Below are 22,224 nucleotides of genomic sequence, written 5' to 3'. Positions count from 1 at the left end.
ACCTCGGGCAAGGCAGGGCACCCCCCCTCGCCTTGGTTCGTTCGGTTTTCGTTAGCTTTTGGTCCACAAAAAGCTAGCTGGCGCCCGCAGTAATTCGGTTGAAATTTAGGATGCGAGCACGGGAACGGGCGAAGGTAATAACTATCGCCGATCTTCGGGACGAGATCGGGAAAAGTGTTACACGTCCTCCGATCGCACGAAATTCCTTTGAATTCACTTGCCTAAAGAAGCTAGTCAGCGGAATGGATTTAAAATGAATGAAAGTGTAGGAACCAAATATAGAAGACGCCCAGTACCTCAATTGGGAGAGCAGCGGACCGGCAACTTGAGGGATGTGATTTAGACTTCCATCTCATCCTTCCATCCTCAAAGTTCTTTCAAATTTTATTTAATTCGCAATTTAATAATTACGGAAGGGGACGATCCAAACATTTACAGAAAATTCTACAATTGGAAGTTGTAGAAGGTTGGGCGTCCTCTCCGAACTCGATGTGTATAACACTGAAATGAACATTTAAAGTCTAACTTCTGTAGTTTGCAACAATTTTTGTTGGAGTTAACGCGCTAAATTAAATCATACATACACAAATGGTCTAAAGCCATCAGATTCCCATTTTCCCAACACCGAATTTGTCATCCTAACTCCAAAAATATCCAAAACTTGAATTATTGCGACTGCAAAGGTCTCTTTCCGAAGCATAAATAAAAATATCTGGGTATTTTTCAATGGAAATAGACAGAATATACGGCATGCATGGCATAAAGACAAAGATAAAAATTTGAAATTTGAAATTAAAAATTTGAAATTTGCATCATGTCTCCCTTTGGGGACACATATATAACTTTCCAATATGGTTAGGAATTTGCAATTTGAAATTGTGAATTCTGAATCTGAATTCCTCATGCAACAAACTGAAAATATCTCATGTCAAGGAAATGGATGAGAATTCATAGTGGTTAATATCCAAAGCCGCTTCATTCTGATAGATTTACATGTCAATGATAAATTAGTTCATAAATATAAAATTTCTACCTGAAAACGCGATTTAGCGAAATTAAAATGCCTGGAAAGAAGGGGTCGTGAACCTATTTTATCAGGCCACCAAAAATAACGTCGAGATAATCTTGCCCAGCTTCTTCCGAAGGTTTTCGAAAGATCTTCCACAGTGAGAATTTTTTTTACTCGGATGATTATTTGTTGATTATATCTAAAATTTTGGTTGTACATTGTAATTGAAGATCTATATTTTGCGGTGTTTCAAGTTGTATTGGGATGTCATTAACTATTTTACTTCTTTCTCGTCTCCCATTGGGGCCACTGAGCTTGAGTTTAGTTGATCAGAAATCGTCGCATGTACATTAATTGGGAATTTTTCTTGACTTTCCATGGATTTGTCACGAAAGAAGTATGCGAAATTGCATTCGAACGGCACTAAAATTTTTCGTATTCGTATTATTTGTTTTTTTATATTTTCGTATTTATTTGTTTTACCACGGGCACTTCAATTTTTCTTAGAAATATCTCTCAATGTACACAAAGTTTCTCTATGAATAGCAACTAAAATTTCCATACGGTTTTTATATATGATATTTTGACCGACGGTAGTGGCCGTGCGGTTAGAGTACTAGACTAGCATGCCAAGGATCCGGGTTCGATCCTGGGCACCGGCGGTCAAAAATTTATAGCGCTCTGATCTCACGGTTTCACTGCCGAGCGGTAGTCCTGTCAAAAGGACGACTGTACCAGGGCAAGTTTTTCCCTCAGATGAGGTTTTCCCTCCCTTCAGCAAATGCGGTACAGGGGTTTGGGGGGTGGGAAGGGAACAAATCGTAAAAACCCGAAAGCGTATACGAGTGAGAAAAAAATTTTTTTTTATATGATATTTTGATATTTTCTTTACAAAAATAAGTATCATGTACCAAAAGCGTATAAAAATTTCACACGTCATCCATATAGAAATGCAAATGTTGCTTATGTAAATCCCCAAAAATTCATTGAAATAAAAAAGAGACGAATTTTCTGAGATTTTTAACAGAAACTCTCAGTATCTCCCATTTTTTTAAAGAATTTACGTAAGGTAGGAAACTATAGAAATTTCCAGAAATACCCTAAATTTTTTGAAATATTGTATGAAATGAAGTAATGTGTGGGCTTGCGAAACAAATTTCTTTCCGGCATTATCCACCAAGAGTAAGAGTCTTACAGCAGATAGAAAAATACCATCTTAACCCGCAAACGAAAGGTAAATTTAGCGGAAATTACACTGACATATGTTTCTGCATAGGTACCGTAAATTTTGTACCCATAAAGACGTAATTTTAACGCTATCTATCCTCACATATTCTTCAGCATATTTAGAGAAATTTTTCCCATAATAAAAAAGCAATCCCATCAACAAATCTGTCGACAGCGATATTCGCAGATTCGCGACAATTGTTGATGCAATCGAGAGGTAATTCTATCGCTAATATTGCAGTCAAAAATATCCTAATATTTGGACTAGAATTCGTCGCCAATTAGGGGATAATCTCGCTGATAACTCGAAGGATTATCATCCATATATGTCGTCTTTGTTTCGTCTAAATGGTAAAGGATTGGCGACAATTTTATCAGAAAATAACGGTGAAATTTGTCGATCGATATCACTGCATCGGCAAATTTTGCTGTATGGGACTCGACCCACTGCACTACTACACAGCACCTGGACTGGCATTCGATGCAATGTTAAAATGCATCAGAGTAGAAATCGAACTTTTTACAGACGCAGATAAGCTCTTATTCATTGAAAAAGGGATCTGAGGTGGTGTAGCTCAATGTACAAATCGCTATGCTCATGCCAACAATCGGTATATGGGTGAGAATTGTAATCCAAACGAAGAGGAGTCCTATCTCATGTACTTTGATGGCAACAATTTATATGGAACAGCCATAAGTCAGTACTTGCCCTTTGGTGCATTTGAGTGGGAAAATGTCGAAGAATTCAATATCTTCAATGTTCCCGATGATTCACCTGTTGGATATATCTTAGAAGTGGATTTGGAATATCCTAAAGAGCTACATTATGTACACAAGGACTTGCCGCTATGGACTATGTACTAAGGACACCGAATCGCAAGAATACGAAGCTCATGACAACACTCTATGATAAAAAGGACTATATAATTAATTATCGTAATTTGAAGCAATGTTTGAGACTTGGTATGCGATTAAGGAAAATCCACCGAATCTTAAAATTCAAGCAAGCAGCATGGCTCAAGCCTTACATCGACTTAAATACCGAGATGCGCACAAAATCGACAAATGAATTTGAAAAGAATGTTTTCAAGCTAATGAACAAGGCAGTTTTTGGAAAAACGATGGAAAATGTGAGAAAGCACCGAGATGTCAAGTTGATCACCAAGTGGGATGGAAGATATGGCGCGAGCGCCTACATTGCCCAACCAAATTTCCACAGTAGTCTAATTTTCGACGATAATATGACGATCATTGAGCTGAAAAGAGCTCGAATTATATTTAATAAACCAATCTACATTGGATTTGCCATTTTGAACTTGTCAAAAATTTACATCTACGATTTCCACTATAATTATGTGAAACGTGAATTTGGAGAGCGATCTAAATTAATGTACACACACACAGACAGACTTCTGTATCAGTTCAATGTTCCCGACATTTATGACTTCATCAAAAGAGATATTTCGAAATTTGGCACTTCCGACTACCCAGCAGAGAATGTTTATCAAATACCAAGAGTGAATAAAAAAGTGATGGGTTTAATGAAGGATGAATGTAATGGTAAAATTATGACTGATTTTGTGGGCCTGCATGCCAAGCTTTATACTTTCAAGGTGTTGGGTCATCACTGAGAACAATTACCTTTGAAGACTATAAGAACGGTCTCTTTCAGCAGAAGAAACTGGTGAAATCACAATATTTGATTGAAAGTAAAAAACGTCAAGTTGACACAGTGAAACAGAAAAAGTTAGCACTGAGTTATGGTGATGATAAGAGAATTGTTTTACTTGATTCAACAGACACTGTGCCTTATGGTTACAATGAATAAAAGACATAAATATTTTCCAAATAATGTTTTTCATTATTATAAAATTCCATTTAATTAGAGCCTATCCAACTGTTATGAGTATTATCAAATCCCAGCCACTTGACATATTCCTTCTTCCCCCTCCTCGTCAGCACCTTCTCAACGAGAAACACATCTGGATACATGACGTGACTCAACTCATCTGGGTAGAAGCCACCTTCAATTGGATCATCTTTCCCATCAACCAGCTTATATGTTACGGGATTGGTATTTTGCACTTTTTTAATTGTAAATATTTCAGTTGTCCAGTTGGGGGTATAGCCTTTTCCGAAAACACTCTTATACTTCCTGATTCGCACTTTATCACCCACTTTGAATTCCATTTTCCCCTTCTTATCCTCTCGTACGTCTCCATAAATTGATTTCAGCAACGATTTTTCATTCTTGGATGCAACATCTATAGGCTTCATTTTCATTGTACGATGTTTCGTGTTATTATAGTCTGCAACTAAATCACCAATAGTATCAATCCATAGTACGGTAATAATACGTTCCACGAATTGAGAATTGTTCCCACATTTTATTTTTCGATGTTCTATTGAAGCGTTCGCATATCGACGTCTTGAGACTGTTGAAGGTTGAGTACATGTGTATCTTATGCTCCCCCATGAGAGCTTGAAAATTTTTATTGTAAAACTATTTGCCTTGATCAACATGGAGTTTTTTCGGAATACGCCTCTCTTGCAAGATGAAATTCATGGCATCCACAACGTCATTGGGACTTTTTGATTTAATGGGAATGGCCCATGCATACTTGGAGAAAAAATCAATTACCGTTAGAAGATAGCGGTAATTTTTGTTGCTGTGTGCATATTTGATCATATCCACGAGATCAGCCTGCCACGTTTCATCCAGGCCACGAAACTCACCGCGTCTTCTTAGGTAGTTTCGTCGAGCCGGGCGATGAAGTTCCGCTGCTATTGATCGCTCTTGGACTCCATTTTCTTATTTATTAATTTTAGGAATTGCACGTTCGTGTAGTCCTATTTTTCTCTCAACTCTCACAAAACGTTTAGTGAATGCACTTTTCAAATCCCTGATGTTTCTCTCTTGGGCTTCCAATTTCTGCACAACTGTATCACGTTCAGCTTTCAGACGTTTATGCATAATATGCAGCGAAAGAGCATCAGAATCCACCACTGGATCGACAATATGGCATAACCTCCTTCCTTCTAAACTATAATTTTCTTCAGCAGTACGTGTAAATCCATCACCTGGCGGGCCTCGTCTTCCAACACTGGCGAGCTTGCTGCTGTGTGATAACTGTCGTCCAAACACATCGACACTCATGATGAGAATGAGATGATTCACGCGAGTGTAAACTTGAATATATAATTCCAGCTTCACGTAGTTCTTCGATAATAGAGAGAATTTCATTGGAATGATTAGGATTACCGGCAGCTTGAGATGCCATGAGCAAGCGGAGTCTATCCACCAATTCATTTGGATTATCCCAGTAAATATAATCCATTTTCCTGGGCATTGTCCTTGGAGCCACCATAAGCTCTGGTATTAACCCTTTACCGCTCTTTTCAGGCGGTCTAATTAGAGGTTCAATGATATTCAAAAATTTTTCCGTAGGATTTTTGCGTCTCACAGCCTTATTTGGATCATAGTACAATCGATATGCATTCGTACGGCGCAGAATTTCACCATAGTGCATTTGATCTGTTGATGTCACATTAGCAGTTTCTGGATCTCTATGGAATATCAAAGATGCCAAACCCGAAGTTAAGCGAAATTGCTTGCCACCAATAGTCATTGTATCTCCATTGAAGATCACCTCAGCATTTCCAATTTTCCATTGGTCATCCACTCTTCGAACCCCAAATTGTTTATCCAAATGTTTTTCTTCTTTTGTACCGAACATGTTAAGATACGACTGGAGAACATTCCCAACATCAAATTGAGCAAATGATTAATCAGCTGCGTCTGCGAGCACTGAGGCCACCGCATTGTTGGAATCGGCGTGTTGACTGCTTAACGGTTCAGGAGTACTTGTTATTGTAATTTTCTGTTTATAATTGTTCACTCCTCCCTCGTCCACCTCCTCTTTTTTCATAATAATATTTTCATTTCTTTTTTTCTTCGTTTTCTTCTGGATTGCACCTTGATCAATCAATTTTCAAGAGGAGTAATTACAGGTTTCAAGGCCTCATTCATAGCTCGTTCGGCCATATCTTTGCCCATTTTTAACGTTTGATATTTATGACGAATTGCTTTGCTTGCCTCAGCAATGTGATGCAATACATCAGACCCCTCTTGCAGGACTGTGGGCCACATGTTGAAGGTTTTACGTTCAATTCCACACTGTCTCGAGTGCCAATCATCAGCTTGTTTTTATACATACAAAACAATCAAATCCTCGTCGATAGCGTCCCTCATGCAGTTCACAATCTTTGTTGATGGTTATGAACCCATGTTTATCATTATTCCAACAAGCCGAGCACAAAACTTTGAACTCTGGGTATGGCATGTCGATATTAACATGATCCTGATAAATGTGTTTCAAATTCATTTCATCCTGACGAAAGAGAATGAGTAAATTTGTTTTATCACGTATCAAGTGTTTTGGGATACGTGCATAGGTCTGACAGAGATAAAAGCAGTCTACACTTTGATGGCGACCCATGCAAAAGAATGCCCGCATATTATCCTGTTTTTCACACGCGACATCATTAAATCTCATAAGAGAATTTGGATGAGTTTCGTCGGGTCTGACCACCTCTTCATGATCATTAAATGGGTCAATAATTTTTTTCAAAAACTGATATTTGGGTTGATTTAAGGACTCGGAGTAAACATAGACGTTTTGAAATCTCAGCCCATTAAGATGGGTAATGAAAGCGAACAGGGCATTCGTTTTACCACAGTTTGAGGGTCCACAGATAATGTCACGTACGGTATTGGGTAAAAGTGGGTCGTGACGATTCTTTTGTTTATCTTTCTTTTTTTCTGTTATCTTATCGAAATTCATCACTGGCAGCTTCGAACTGTGCTGCTTGAACTTCATCTTGACAACTGCTAGCAAGCTCCATAAATACATGACATTTATAGACTTGCACTTCCGTCTGTGCAAGAGCATGGTGGTGTGCAAACGTCTTAGAACGCGGAAGGGTAAAGGAATTGTCAACGATATCATCAACAAGTTACCCATTGAATTGCATATACCGGGCTACCAGTATTGTGGTCCGGGAACCAAATTGGCTAGACGATTGGCACGAGGTGATCCTGGCATAAATCCATTGGATAAAGCGTGTAAAGAGCACGATATAGCATATTCGAAAAATAGAGAAAATTGCCAGCTAGACACACCGCTGATAGAATTCTGGAAGATAAAGCTTTGCACAGGGTTTTTGCTAAAGACGGTAGTGTTGTTGAGAAGGCGGCTGCTTAGAGTGTGAGTAACCTCATGAAGATGAAACATAAATTCGGTATGGTGCTAAACATTAGTGCTGGTGCGAAGAAAAAGAGAAAAACTGCAGGCTGTGGTGATGGTGGCGGTGGCGAGAAGAAACGTAGAGGGGGAAGTGTGAAGAAACAGATACAACTGCGACAGATCATATGAGCCGCCAAAGGCTCCATGCAGCCTGGACCCAATGCTGTGATGAGTGTGCTTAAAGGTGCTTAAAGGGAATATACTTAAAACCCTATAAGTCTGGCCTGAGTTAACATTTGAAGCCAAAAAACTTATAAAGCTACCGCACTGAGCTCTCACTGATGGTGATTTGATGAAGTATGCCAGCATCATGAAAATTCCACATTTTCGCGGAGTTTATATGAGAATTGCGTTGCCTCGAGGTGGACCCTGGAAATGTGAATCAGCTATAGTGAATCGTGATGATAAAGATAGTCCCGGCACTCATTGGGTTGCATCTAAAAAGAAGAATCATGAAGTGATCTATTTTGATAGCTATGGCAATTTGCGTCCATCTCAAGAGTTGATTAATTACTTCAGTGGCGGTAGTGTTGTGAAATATAATCCTGAAAATTATCAAGACTATGATACTATTATCTGTGGGTATTCATGTTTGAAATTTCTAGCTGGTGAAATCATATAAAGCTGCAAAAAGTGTACAATTATATGAGTTGAGTGTTGACTATCATGAGTGATTTACCTTGACCCTGTCGGGCCGATCTTCTATACTAGACGCCGGCTATTTCCCGCCGATTGTATTATCACCAGAGAAATTTTATAGTGTGGGGCGTGTTCAATTTCTCACCTACAATTCAATTCCTAATATCGACGAGAGATGTAATAAATTTTACATTAAAAAAGACGGAGTGGTGATAAAATTGACTATACCAACTGGAAATTATGAAATTACGGACAATTAAATTTTTTTGAAAGATCAATTATCACTGTATGAAATTCCCTTCACTTTACGGGCAAATGATCAGACGCTCAATACGGTGATTGAAGTACCCAAGGATGTGGTGATAAATTTCAGGCCGTTGGACTCCATTGGGCAACTGCTTGGTTTTCAAGGACAAATTTTAGCATATTCAATAGACAATAGACCATCTGCAATTGAGAATTGTCGATCAAGACGATCGCCCTGTGAAATTCCGTGGCGAAGTCATCACAATACGACTTCTTATAAGAGCTCATTGAATAATGGGTATTGTGTTTGAGGGGAGGAAGGTCGGTCGGAGTTATAAAAGTGAGGACTCATGCCGGCAAGCGAACAGTCGTCGAGTGCATCTCACGAAGCTGACATCGCAGAATATCAATTTCCTGCGTACTCTGGGACTAAGAATTCGCGGAAAAGGAGGAAAGTGAGGGTTTGCTGTGTCTTCATCACCTGCTGTTACTGTCATCTGCCATGGAAGAGATCCTGAACATTCAGAAGCGGATAATCTTTGATGAGTCGACTGCTCATTATGAGATTCATTCGTCCCAACCATTTGCATCATCTTCCTTCAACAACAATGACGAAATCCGTATTTCTGTACAACACCAGGATCTCTATGTACTGCCATGCAAGAGTTCATTGCACATTTGTGGTAGATTAACTAAAGCCGATAATACACTTGTTGCAAATACACAACTTGGGAATACTGCCATCTGTCATTTGTTCGAGGAAATACGCTATGAATTAAATTCAGTGGAAATTGATAGGTGTAAAAATGTTGGCTTGACAACATTAATGAAAAATTACATCTCTCAGAGTCCTAGCCAGAAATATCTCATGGAAAATGCGGGCTGGAGAATTGATAACGAGAAAAAAAAAAACTGATGAGGCTGGATATTTTGATGTATCCATTCCCCTGAGCATGATTTTAGGATTCGCTGAAGATTATCAGAGAATTGTTGTGAATGCAAAGCATGAGTTAATCCTAACACGTTCACACAGTGACTGTAATGCTATATTCCAAGCCAATGATGGACCACAAGCTGAACAATTCAAAATCACAATCACCAAGATCGATTGGATGCTACCCTACATTAAAGCTGCTGACACTCGAAAAGTACAGCTTCTCAGTTAGATTTCAAAAGACACGGTGGTGCCGATTAGCTTTCGCTCTTGGGAATTGTACGAGTATCCTCTGCTGCCGAGCACAACGAAGCATGTCTGGACTGTGAAGTGCTCAACGCAATTGGAGAGACCGCGTTACGTCATTCTCGGTTTTCAAGTAGCTAGAAAAAAACAGGCTTTGAAGGATGCCAGTGCATTCGATCATTGTAAATTGTAATTCCCAAAGTTATCCATATGGAAATCTGAATTTGGAGATTGAACACAACCAATCAGCTCTTCTCTACGATATGTACACCCGCTTACAAGCCTCCTATTACCATAAAGAGCCTGAACGACTATTCAGCAGAGCGGACTAGTTGAAAACAGCACTCTGGTGGACTTTTCTCGTACTGCTACTACCTACCTACTCCATGAACTCCATGAACTAACCCAACGATCTCGCACGAAATCATCATCCACTCTCACTATCAATTCGTCAATGCAATTAACAATAACAGTCAGCTTTTTCGTAATGTGGATGGATAATGGCAGGAGTGAGTCGTCTGCATCATCTTCCTCATTCTTCTTTCTCACAGCAGCATAATTCCTCTCCAAAAACTGCACATCACTGATGATAATCCAGATATTTGCTGGTGGAACATCGCCAAAATGCTTCTCCACTATATCCTCACAGTCGGGACAGTACGGTGGAATACTATTCAAATAGCGTATGTCTGGTGGTGAGAGATTCTCCATGATTACAACTAAAGTTCTCCCTCAAAATTCGCGATTTATATCACTTCATCCCCTCCGCCAGTCTATCCAAATTTCGTTACAACTGAAATTTTATTCTCTGAAAGCATTATTGATTCCTAGAAAAGCACCCACATTCGTAACGATCAAAGTTTTCGGAGAAATTCTTTATACCAACATTCCAATAAATCATTATCCTTGCAACTTTGAATTCCACCATCTCAGCTGATGAGGTGAATGACTCTTGCACTTGTCAACATGAACTTTTCCATCTCTATGTCATGATCCCAGCGAGGTCACTACCAATGTTTATCTGACGCGTACGTGCTCACCGGTAAACACACAAACACACAGAAAGCATTCGAAAATCACTGAGTCACAGGAAATTTCAGTGAAAAATTAAATTGATTCGTATCTGTTTTCTTATCATTAATTGTTGTCCAATTAAATACAGTAAATGATGTTCCATTTAAATTGGAAACATTCAGTTCAAAAGTGCACAATTAGTTTCTGCTTTGTTCAATATCATGAGCATTTAATGTAAAAACCCAAAAAAAGAAAGATCATTGCAAATTATTAAACTTGTGTTATGTTGCATGGTATCCCATGCGTTGTGTTGCATGGTATTCCACTTCGAAAACGATTCACTGCGCATCCAAGAGGCCGAGTGTTTTGTTTATACGGCGCGTACGTGCTCACCGGTAAACAGACGCGGTCACGTAAGCGGTGGACCAGTTCGCGCTTCAATCTCAATGAGAGAAAGAGAAGTATCGAGTTCAAAATCATTCCTCAGATTTGATAAGAAAAAATTCATCTTTCTCATTATTAGTTTCTACTACTCATGATGATTTTGCAGACGAAATTTCAAAATCATGAATTAATTTGTTGTATTCATGATTATTGAGGTGGCATCAAAGAAAAAAAAAATGCACCGCCAACAGAACGTCTGAAAATTTTAACAACTACGATTGTCAGCTATGAAATATGAGATATTAGACATCAGAAATGAGATATTATATTGTAGACATCACATACCAGCTATTAGATATGAGATATCATATGGTGGATATTCAACGTCAGATATCACATGGCGGGTATCCCCCCCCCATTCTGGCCCAAAATGGAGCCCCGAACATTACCACCGTGGGGCCGATAAAGAAGATTCCCCCCCGTTACCGACCGAGGGCCTAGCAGATTCCAGCATTGTCCCCCCCCCCCCGTCCAGCCCCGCACCACCCTGCAGATCCCTATATCCAGAACCGGCCTTGTTTATCTACTGAAAGGAAAAAGCCCTTGAATTTTGAATTCTACTCCCTTTTTTTGTACATGAAAAATATATAGTCAGTACTATTGTATAATATTCATTGAGTTTAGGAAATTGAATAAGTATTATGATCATTTCGGTATTTCATATTAGTTTCTTGCATCATTTATTCTCGTAGGTGCTACTTTTGCTGTGAAAAATGACAAAGAAAAATGATTTCACACGTCCGTATCAAATCATCAGATTTAATGATGAACGAACGACAGGCAAGGAAGTTCCAGCGGATATTACATGTCTTTCATGGTTGGATGAAGGTCATGAGAATTTATGCTCTCATTATCCACCAAAAAAAGACTGGCCGAGGATAGATATGTGGCTTCGTCAGGAACAGAAGCCTTTCGAAGATTGGATTAAGTATTCCAATGTAACTGTTTTAACAGAAGCAGGTAAAAAAACGCCTTACGTTTATGTCATTGTTGGTGTTTGAGATTTTTTTTACGTTGGGGAGGGGTATGAATGGTAGAAGTCTAATTTTTCGGACTAATGTACAGATACCTTGGAACAAGGGATCAGGCGCCTCCAACGTTCGTACAATCGTGAAAACCATTTGGGATCTTCTGATTCGGAGAACAGTAAGAGGAGTCAATCCATTCCAATATCAAAAGATAGTCAGAAAAATACTCATGAAAGCTCGATCGCTATTTAATAATTCCTTAATTCTCGAAGACGAAGGAGAACAAGGAAGTGGAAATGAGTCCAATAGTGAGTTGATTACAAAAGAACATTCAATCTTCCATAACTATCCAGAACGACCAATTGATGAACTCAGTAAAGACATGAAAAATTTTATAGAATTATTTTTATTGGAAAAAATATGTATTCTGTAATCAAAAAAGGTACTGGAAAACCAACAGAAGGAAGATCTGCAAATGAAAAAGACAGAGACGTGTCTCCCACGTTGGTATCAACCCCAGTATATTCACCAAAACCAACAAGATGTTCTACAAGTATGAATTGGACACCCCCCATCTCCCTAAGTTCTCTAAACTGCACAGGTATGAAAATATAGAAAAAAACTATTTCATTCATTAATTAATTTCATATGATGAATTCTCTGTGTACTCACCAACTTATTTTCATCCTGGTCTTCAAAAATAGGTGGAAATAACGGTAGTTTAACTCCTGAAAAAACAGAATTTTCAACACAAAAAGAAGTTGATTCTAATATAATTTCGCAAAAACGTTCTCCAAAAATTTCCTCTCAAGGTAAAGATCTATATTTTTTGCTGGCACTAAACTGTTAGGAAAAAAAATTATTTGGTGGATAGTCAACTCTCAATTCTCCGTACAATGAAACCTCGTCCCTGAATAGGACTTGAAAGAGCAAAAATGAGAAAATTTCAGGTGTCACTGTTTACTGAAAATTCAGTAAAATTCGAAAATTTTTAGGTACATGAAAACGAGGATTGTTTTGCTTCGTCGATTGTTGATCTCTTTATATTTCCAGTCATATATGAATATTCACTGTCAAATCCCATTCAATTTTGAGTAAAGCATGAAATTTCATGATGTTGCTCTCCCTCAATTGCGTTTATTATGATTCCCCTCTAGATTAAAGAATAAATTCACAGTTCTGCTTAATTTCTTCACGAAATTCCGAATTTTCAATGAGACGATTTCTTGATATTATAGTCGATGGTAATACGATGGACATTTTGTGAATAGCTTGGAAAATTCAAGAAAAATTATTCTGCGGTGTATCATGGATTATATTTTTTAAGAATACTGGAGAATATATTAGCCTTAAATGGCAGTTAAGATTAACTTGAAACATGATTTGCTTTCAACCAGAAGACTCATGAATTCCAGAAAAAAAAAATATATATTTTCTGACAATGATGAAAATACCAGCAAAGAGGAAATTCGTAAAACGAATGATCTTTCCAACAATTCTGGAAGCGAGACACCTGTGAAGAAATCTACCCTGAAGAAGGGAAAAGATTTGGGTAAAAGTATTCGTAGTAGGATCACTAGAGACAATGTGGACAGTAATGCAGAAACTATTTCAACAACACCATCTCTGAAACGTAGAAATTATATGAATATATATATTTATTTATATTATTTTTATTTTTCAAAAATAACTATTAGGATAAATTATGGATTATGCTGGGAACGAAAAATAATTGAGTTCTTTGTTTGGTAGGCAAAAAAAAAGGAGCCAGAGGTAATAGCAGCTACGAACGAAGGAGTGAAAGTTCTGTTGAATTAGAGTCTCCACAACGATGTGACACTCAAAATTCTCGAAGAGAATCTCACACGCTCGAAGCAGTGAGAACAACTAAAACAACTAGAACATCCAGAGTAAATAACCCAAAGTATTCAAGTGAAGGTATATTCCTTTGGGAAACATGAAATGTTTTTTGCTGCCCTCCTCATTGGGTATCGACGACTGTTTACTGAAACTTCAATTTTTCCCAGGGAGACATCGATCCAGCAGGGATGATAATCAGTGCACAAAACATGTGAATGGAAAGAGACCAATATGTGCGGCTTCCTCTGAGCGATTTACTCAAGATCCGAGGAACAGTCAGTCAAATACTCACCCTCAAAGTACGTCGAAACACTACAAACCAAATTTGCGCACACAGGAACTAGCAGAAATATTTGATTGCATGAATCCTTCCATGACAGCTAGGTAATATGTTTCAGTTTTTACAGTGAGAGTCTTCTTCCAAAGAGTCAAGAGTCTTCTTCGCTCATAAGTGAGATTTTGAAAGTTACTCTTCTCGTGCAGAATCATGAAGATTTTTTACAATTCGAAAAATCACTTCAATTGACAAATGAAGGAACCAAAGATGAACATGGGAAAATCCTTGAGTATCCTGGAGAGCAAAAAATGACAGCATTGGCGTGTATTAGGCATCTTTTTCTATATGTATAATTGGAATATGGAAAACTAAAATGGAGTTAATATTTTAATAAGAACTTTCAAATGTAGGTTGCAATGTTTCGAAGTTGGGTGGGTTTCGACGACACATGAAAAGACTGTGCGAAAAAATGTATCAATCGTACTCTCAGTAAGGAGGTTCAAAAATCTTATAACGGCCAAGGGAGGAAAACAACTATCAGTGCAAGAGAATCGTTCAACACAACGGCCACGTATGAATGCTTGAGAGGTGAGAGTTATCTCATCGATAATCGTACTGGTCAGGTGGAAGCAATGTTTCAATGTCTTTTTATTTACAGATTTTTTGCTCAAGAAATTCCCTTCGATGGAAATGAACATCATCTAATATGTTGGGAATCATTTGTCGCAGGCAGGACATGCGCCCAAAAATGATTGATTTCGTTCAGAGTAAAAAATAACTAGGGTAAAAAAGGTTTTTTGTATTAACTCATATTTTTGTTCCTAAAAAATCGTTTGAACAATAAATAAAATGGTTTAACAGAAATATTTATTAATTGAGGTTTGACTTTGATAGCACCCTAAGAATGAAGGTCGTTGGAGTCTCGATTACAGACTTCAGATCGAGACTCGAGGCCTCAAAGCTGATCCAGTCACACTGAGGAGGGCTCGGTCGAAACTTAGAATTCAGCACTTGATCGAGACTCTCGATTCAATGCTCGATCGAGTCTCTTGATTCAATGCTCGATCCAGACTCGAAGCCTCAGTCTCGGAACTTAGTGACATTTCCATGGTCATTCAGCCTTGTTTCCATCGTGTGAATCGATACTTGATCAGCCGTGATCAATCCTGGACCAAGCCTGATACAATGTTCCATCCATTGTTGGTTCTCACCTGGGACATGTTTATTTATCCGCGATCCCAGATATGCTGGCTCATTTCAGACTTTAATTATCGTTCGATATAATCTCTGACCCGTTGTTGTGTAATCCTTCATTCAAATATGAGGATTAGTCCACTTTCGGTATTTAATTACTTGGCGGGGCTGTTCTAGACATTTACCGACGAAAATAGTATTGATTTTGTTCATAATAATAACAATCGGGGTTAAAAATATATTGTAAACTTGATCATTTTTCTCAAATTTATTCAGCACATTTTTACGGATCATTTCGAAAACTTTGTTCACGTTATTATGCTCATAAGTATGTTACTTTTTGAACACAATTTTTTTTTAATATACAAACAAATTATGTATATTATAGTTCAGAGTATTGAACTATTCAAATACGCAATAAAATGTATCAATCGATGTTAAGTTTCTTGAAACTTCCCTCTACTCCGAATAAATCAGTAGCAGTCTTCTGCTTTCCAGAACGTAGGGCCTCGTTGACTCGCATGGTCTGTTCGTCTTCCAAAAACCATTCACGATTGGACTCTAATTTTTTAATATTTCTCTCGTGAAGTGTCATCACATCACCACTTTTACCTCCTGATTCATTAGGGAGAAGATCCAAAGGAAAGAACTTCGCGACTGTGTCATTGTTTGTGTGAATATGAAGCTGGAACAGACGTGAACAATATAATTATGAGATTTAATTCCTCAATTGTAATTTCTGATATTCAGATTTACGTGATAAGTTATAATTTATGTTTCCAGAAGGAAATTATCAACTCAATAATTTCTGTGTAAGTCCGTGCAAATTTTTCGTTCGTCCAATTTTTATTCCCTACCTTTTCCCTAACCGGACCCTTCTTATAATCTCCGATTTAAACGGCTCAGGGAGAGCAAAGTGGAGGAGATTTTTCAATCAAAATAAATAGACCAAGATAAACATCTAACAAAACAGTTTTTTCGTTTACTCATTAAATTAGCCCTGCTACTGTCATATATTGACATTATCATAAAATTTCTGATTTTCATAGGTTAGAATCAGTAAATTTGGGAAGTGTATGAGTACGAAACTTCTAATGGGAAACCAAAAGAATACTATTAATAACGAATGATAGGATAGGAAGAACGGTAGAGAGTAAATCATTAGTCTTACGATGTCCAATAATTCCTTTTTCATGAACGGTTTCATCATGGCCAGGATGACTTCCATAACTGGTGAGGAATGAATGAAATGGAGGCCCTTAAGGCGAACCGGGAGTGCGTCCTGTAAAAACGTGAGATATTTTTTGAAACCCAATGGACTCAAACGACCTGCGTGTCCAAAAGTTACTCCTGTGATGTCCACGACAAAGAGATGCCCCTTCATAGTTGCCTTCTCGCGGATCCATAAGTCAGTAACCATGTTCCATAATTTCATAGTGTCGTTCCAAGTGTAATGTGAAGGGTCGAAGTCTATAAGACGCCCGTAGACTATTTCGTAACCTTCCGGAGTTTTTCCATCAAGTTGCATATATGCTCTGTCAAACATAATTAGTTTTTATTGTTTCGTTCATACATGGAACAATTACGATATTATTCCTACTTTGATTTCCAAAGACGACTTTCGACTTCTAATCATTTCATCATGATTCCTTCCGAGTTTTTACGAATCCAATCTTATCCCTATGGGATTATGTGTAAAGCGGCCAATTCACTCCATGAAATCCAAAAAGGCGAATCACGCAGTTAAAAGCTACTACCTTCGATTGTCTTCGAACTTTGGAAAAACGATTATAGTGCTTCGGAAGCCATTCACAGGGGTGACAGAATTATCTATCGAAAACAATCAGGGAAGCAATGAAATTATAAAGTATCTTTTTCTCACACTGTTCTTTGGGTTATTGAGGGCCACAACGAGGACGTTTTCTGGTACGTTCACAGAACGTGGACATACGAAGAAATGAATAATTAGATACTCGCAAATAGATTCATCAGTCAACACTGTTGAACGCCACCCCAGCAATGACCATCAGTGACTGATCACAGCGAATGGAATGTCCTCGCTACCCATCTATAGCTCTTCAATCTAAACCAACATGAATCACGCATGCATTGTGTTAACAGAGAAAGCAGTGACGAAACGGGAATGCCATCGCTAAGGCTAAGTCATCGCGAGGTACTGAACGACCAGTTCAGAACTATCGTACAACCCATTTTCTCAAAACCTCCTGTGGTAAATTAATTGACATATATTATTAAATTGTACCATTTCTTTTCCCGATACTTTTTCTTTTATATCTCTTTGGAATTTTCTAAGAAGCTGTATTGTTTAGCGGAATATTCAAAAAGAAGTGCGATGGAGCTACAGTAACTTCTGGATGAAAGTTATTCTCAGATATACGTATTATCGATGATGCAATATTTATTAAAGAAATGAGAAATATATGGCGCAATGTATGAAAAATTTTCGAGAAGTACTAGTAATTTGTCATTCGCAGTGATCAGATGAAAAGTTAAAACTCACGCAGTGTTGAATGCCTGACGAAGTTCCTTCACTGCAAACGGATCTCGATTATTGAAATATTCAGGTAGATGAGTTCGAAGTGTATAATAGTTTTCAATTGTGGTCTTTGTTGGTTCCAGTCGATAATAGTTACTGTGTAAGAATACCGCTAGATCAGTGTCTGAAATGTTCGGCGAATGTGACTGTTTCGAACACCATTCTCGTAAGGATTGAATATCAGACTCTTCGAGTTCCTGTTCACGCACCAAGAGATCTTCAAACAATACTGGATGTATTACTGCCATTTTTTAACCTTTTTTCTTGTCGATATTGTGTATTGGATTGAGTAATTATTTTAATGGTCAGTAGATTTCATCCAGAAATCAGTCGCAATTAACTACAAATGTTTCACACCATTAATGATCGTTGTACACTGCCGATTCTTCATGCCTTATGTAGGTTATTATTCTCGCTACATGTAATAGGAGTTTCTATCTCGTATTCATTGCTGTCTGGATTTAGTGAATATCTTGAACGTGTCAGAGTTCTAAGTGAACACTTCATGTATACCCAGGTAGGATATTTCCAAGCCCTCTTTGCATTATATATATTCGCTTTGTCCAAGCTTGTACCTGTTAAGACCATCGTCAATCGAGAGTAGGAAATTGCCATGACTTTGCATTATGAAATGATGTGGCAACTATGACTAGTGGAGTTATTGATACGTATTCCATCCTATTATCATGCCTCTTTCACCAAAGTTAAGTATATCTCCTTAGTCTTCAGTAATTAACGATGTTGAATCAGTCCAAAGTTTAAGGAGTGTCTTATATGTTAGGGGGTAGAAGACAATATACCAATTTACGCAAAACTTTATTCTAGGTACTTCCATGGCTTTGGAAAAGATGTAAAAAATTTCAGGGGAGTCGCTAGCACCGTTAATTAATCATTTTGTTTCTATAATCAATCTTTATTATTTTATTATATATTTCTTTATTATATATTTTTATATTATATAATTACTTTATTAACTTTATTATATTTTTTACCCCCGACCTTATACAGAAATTTACAAAAGCTTAATGCGTTAGTTAAAAGCTTACTTATAATTAACAACTTTGCCGATAAACGATATATTTTGCGGCCAATTACAATTTTTGGAGTCAATACCGGAAGAATAATGTTTGTCGCTGATTTTGATCATACACTGATCATTGACAATTTACTTTTAATCATTAATTTTTTACTATTAATGTGTAATGATACTGTAGTCATGTCATATGAGTCATGGCTTCCAACTTGTGGCACAGAAACTTTCTACTGGCGAGGTTGTCGCTGTTACCCACCCAATATTAAGCTCTTACAATATTTTTGATATGTATATCATCGAACCTTTCAACGAAATTTATCTATCCCTATTAAAAAACCATAGCATAAGGGAAATAATGACTCTGAGAAATCGAGAAAGCTTCTTATAGCATCTAAAAATTTCACTTTTTTATAATCAGGGATTGGAATATTTCCGAAAATTCTAACGTTCCCTCTCCGCTCATGGCTCCCACAGCCTCCGCTGTGGTATCGGAAATAACTCCTTGAGTCGGTATTGGCAAAAGAAGATTTTTTCAGAAATTGCTATTACTCCGAAACCGCTCAACAGATTAAGCTGATTCGTATTAGCTCAAAATTTGGCTAATGACAGTAGCAATGAACAGCCGAAATTGTGATTGTTGTTATTATATAACTTCAATTTTGAAACAAAATGATGTCTACCTTAATGTATAAGTAATATTCAATACTTTGAATGACACGAAGACTCATTTTAGTTGCGACATCGTCTACGATAATTATATGTTGAAGATATCTAATTTGAAATTCTTGCTTAGTAATTGGCACACGATTTTCCTGCAGATCACATAATCACAGAAAGATTAAAAATTGATGAGTTAATGATGATAGGTGCATTCTGTCAAATATTTCCTCAAATGCATGGCGCTTATGAGTGTCCCATTAAAATGAATCATAATGGCTGACTTGATACAAATGCCAAAGAAACATAAAACATTTCGTATCCTTGAAATTACATACCAAGAATAATATGATTAATAATAATAGCATCGTTTAATTTTATCTCAAATTATGCAGACATAATTTCACAAAAGAAACAAAAAATAAAGAATAGAATTAAAATTGACGAGAATTAACATCGGCTATGGTCTTATCGAAACCTATATAACACATTTGCCGTATATCATGTTTGCCAATGCAAAATGTTTTTTTCTAATAATGTTACCGTCAGGTTGTAATAAACTAAATTGAAAAATTAAATTATGTGCGCGAGTCCCCGCCGGGTCATTTTCTCAGGTTTACCAAATCTTTAAGCATAAGAGTGATAGAGGACAATGCAAGTTGATCGGTTTATTTCAGGGTTCGGCAACCTTCAGGTAGTCGCGAACCCGCCTATTACAAGGGTCAGAATAATTCTCTCATCCTAATGGATACCCAATTAGCCAACCATTGTGTGCGAGTATGTCGCAGTGGTGACGATATTTTCGTTAGCCACGTAGAGTGGCGTGCGAGTCTAATGAAAAGGTTGACCCGCCAGAATTGGCACGAAATTTCAGTTTTTATTTTTAACTCTAAAATTGGAAAATGTGCAATTAAAAACATTGGAGATTATATTTCTGAAATGTTTTTCGGCAATTATTAATGGCATTTCAAATATTGCAACTCTAAATGTGAAAAATGAGAATGTGCCTCTGTTAATTTAGGAATATATTCCTCGAAATTCCATTGCACATTTTCATATTAGATTTTGAATTTGCTAATTTTGCAGAATCAAAACGAAAAATTAATTTTTTTATTCATAACATGAGGAATAAATGTTCACATTATTTTTCTGGTGGAGCTTACCTGCCAACTTGGAATTTCGGTTAAAGGATAGTATCTGAGACTAGAAATTTGTAGTATGAATAAAATAAATTGAGTAATTCAATTTTTGCTTTCGAATGGAAGCATTGCAATCGTCAGATTTTTCTACTCTTTAGTTTTGCCTGAAAATGGCGTAGACTGGTCTGAAACGTAAAAATATCAAGTTTGAGGGCCATGTGTGTATATACAGATGGTCAACTGAGGGTCAATTTTTACAAACGAAGAAGAATACCCAGGTAAATTAACTCCCGAAAATCTGAAATTTGGTCAATTCATTGGTGAATATGGACTTGATGTGTGTTAGATTTCAGACCGATCGGTCTCATTCGTAACTGCTAGAGCTTTTCCAGTCCTGTTCTCATCGTCAGCCCTTAGAATTCTTATTAGAGTTATATTTATTTTCCCAACAACTATTTATCTACGGATTATTTACTATATTTGGTAAAATTATCGCTCCCCCTCTGAATTTTGGACAATTGTTCTATTTTATTTATTGAATTGCTGCACATAAGGTCTGGACACAAAATAATTGTCAAGAGTGAGTCGCCATGAAAGCATTGAAAAAAATCTTGTGCCTGATATTGCTGCCTACTTAGAGCGAAAAATAGATATTTATATTTCAAATTTATGGAAAATTGAAAATTCCGATCGACCACAGGATCGCCCTCTGCCGCTATCGGTCGAACCAGGGCTCAAGGAGAAGGAAAAATCGAATTAGAGCAGATAGTTAGCTCCGGGAAGCGTCGTTCGTACTATCACCGCACTACACCGCTCGCAAGTCTACACGGTGGGGATAAACTTGGTTGCACGACCATACACGACACAAGTCTACACGACACAAGCCTACACAGAATGGCTCTCTACACGATCAGTACGGTCGGTCAAACAGCGTCGGTATAGAGGAAATTACCGTCATGGCTTACCGACCAAGTATAATTTGAGGTTGCTACATCATCGAAATGGTGGCGCTGCATGTTTTCCATTATGACTTCGTACAATATTCAATTCTCTCGAACTGCACCAAGAATTCTAACGGAAAAACGGATAATCCATACATGTTCTGAATTAACACACCAATATATCATTGAATGGTTCTATAGATACAATTATCTGATGAATGTGACTATACATGATTATCTAAATGAGCATAATTATGGGGAAAAATTATATGGGTTATTATGTAGAAGAAATTATAATAGAGATAGAAAATTATTTTTGTGATTTTCCAATATTTGTCATGTACTTGCCTCACAAACCGAACATAAAAATTGCCACATTGTTCAATGGAATGAATCTTGAAACATATTCATGTATCTGTAATTCGCATAAATTCGAAACAGTGCTTTTTTTATCATTACTCAGTCAAAAATAATTGAATTTGCGTTTTAAATTACGCATTTTTTTTTCTTTCTCAAAAAATGAAATAATTACA

General features: G+C 37.3%; 1 protein-coding gene and 1 pseudogene across 1 annotated transcript; both read right to left on the bottom strand.

Moving 5' to 3' along the window:
- Positions 1–4,114: 4,114 nt before the first annotated feature.
- LOC105272661 (uncharacterized) lies at positions 4,115–5,865 on the bottom strand (annotated as a pseudogene).
- Positions 5,866–15,640: 9,775 nt separating this feature from the next.
- On the bottom strand, positions 15,641–18,423 carry LOC105272660 (alpha-tocopherol transfer protein). Its single transcript, XM_011314864.1, has 3 exons — positions 17,886–18,423; positions 16,536–16,899; positions 15,641–16,049 (listed from the first exon to the last, which is right to left on the bottom strand). The coding sequence occupies exons 1-3, from the start codon at positions 18,167–18,169 to the stop codon at positions 15,792–15,794; spliced, it is 906 nt and encodes a 301-aa protein (XP_011313166.1). The 5' UTR covers positions 18,170–18,423; the 3' UTR covers positions 15,641–15,791.
- Between the last annotated feature and the right edge of the window lie 3,801 nt (positions 18,424–22,224).

Source organism: Fopius arisanus, unplaced genomic scaffold, assembly GCF_000806365.1.
Source record: "Fopius arisanus strain USDA-PBARC FA_bdor unplaced genomic scaffold, ASM80636v1 scaffold00230, whole genome shotgun sequence".
NCBI classification, from domain to species: domain Eukaryota; kingdom Metazoa; phylum Arthropoda; class Insecta; order Hymenoptera; family Braconidae; genus Fopius; species Fopius arisanus.
This window is presented reverse-complemented; position numbering and strand designations above follow the sequence as displayed.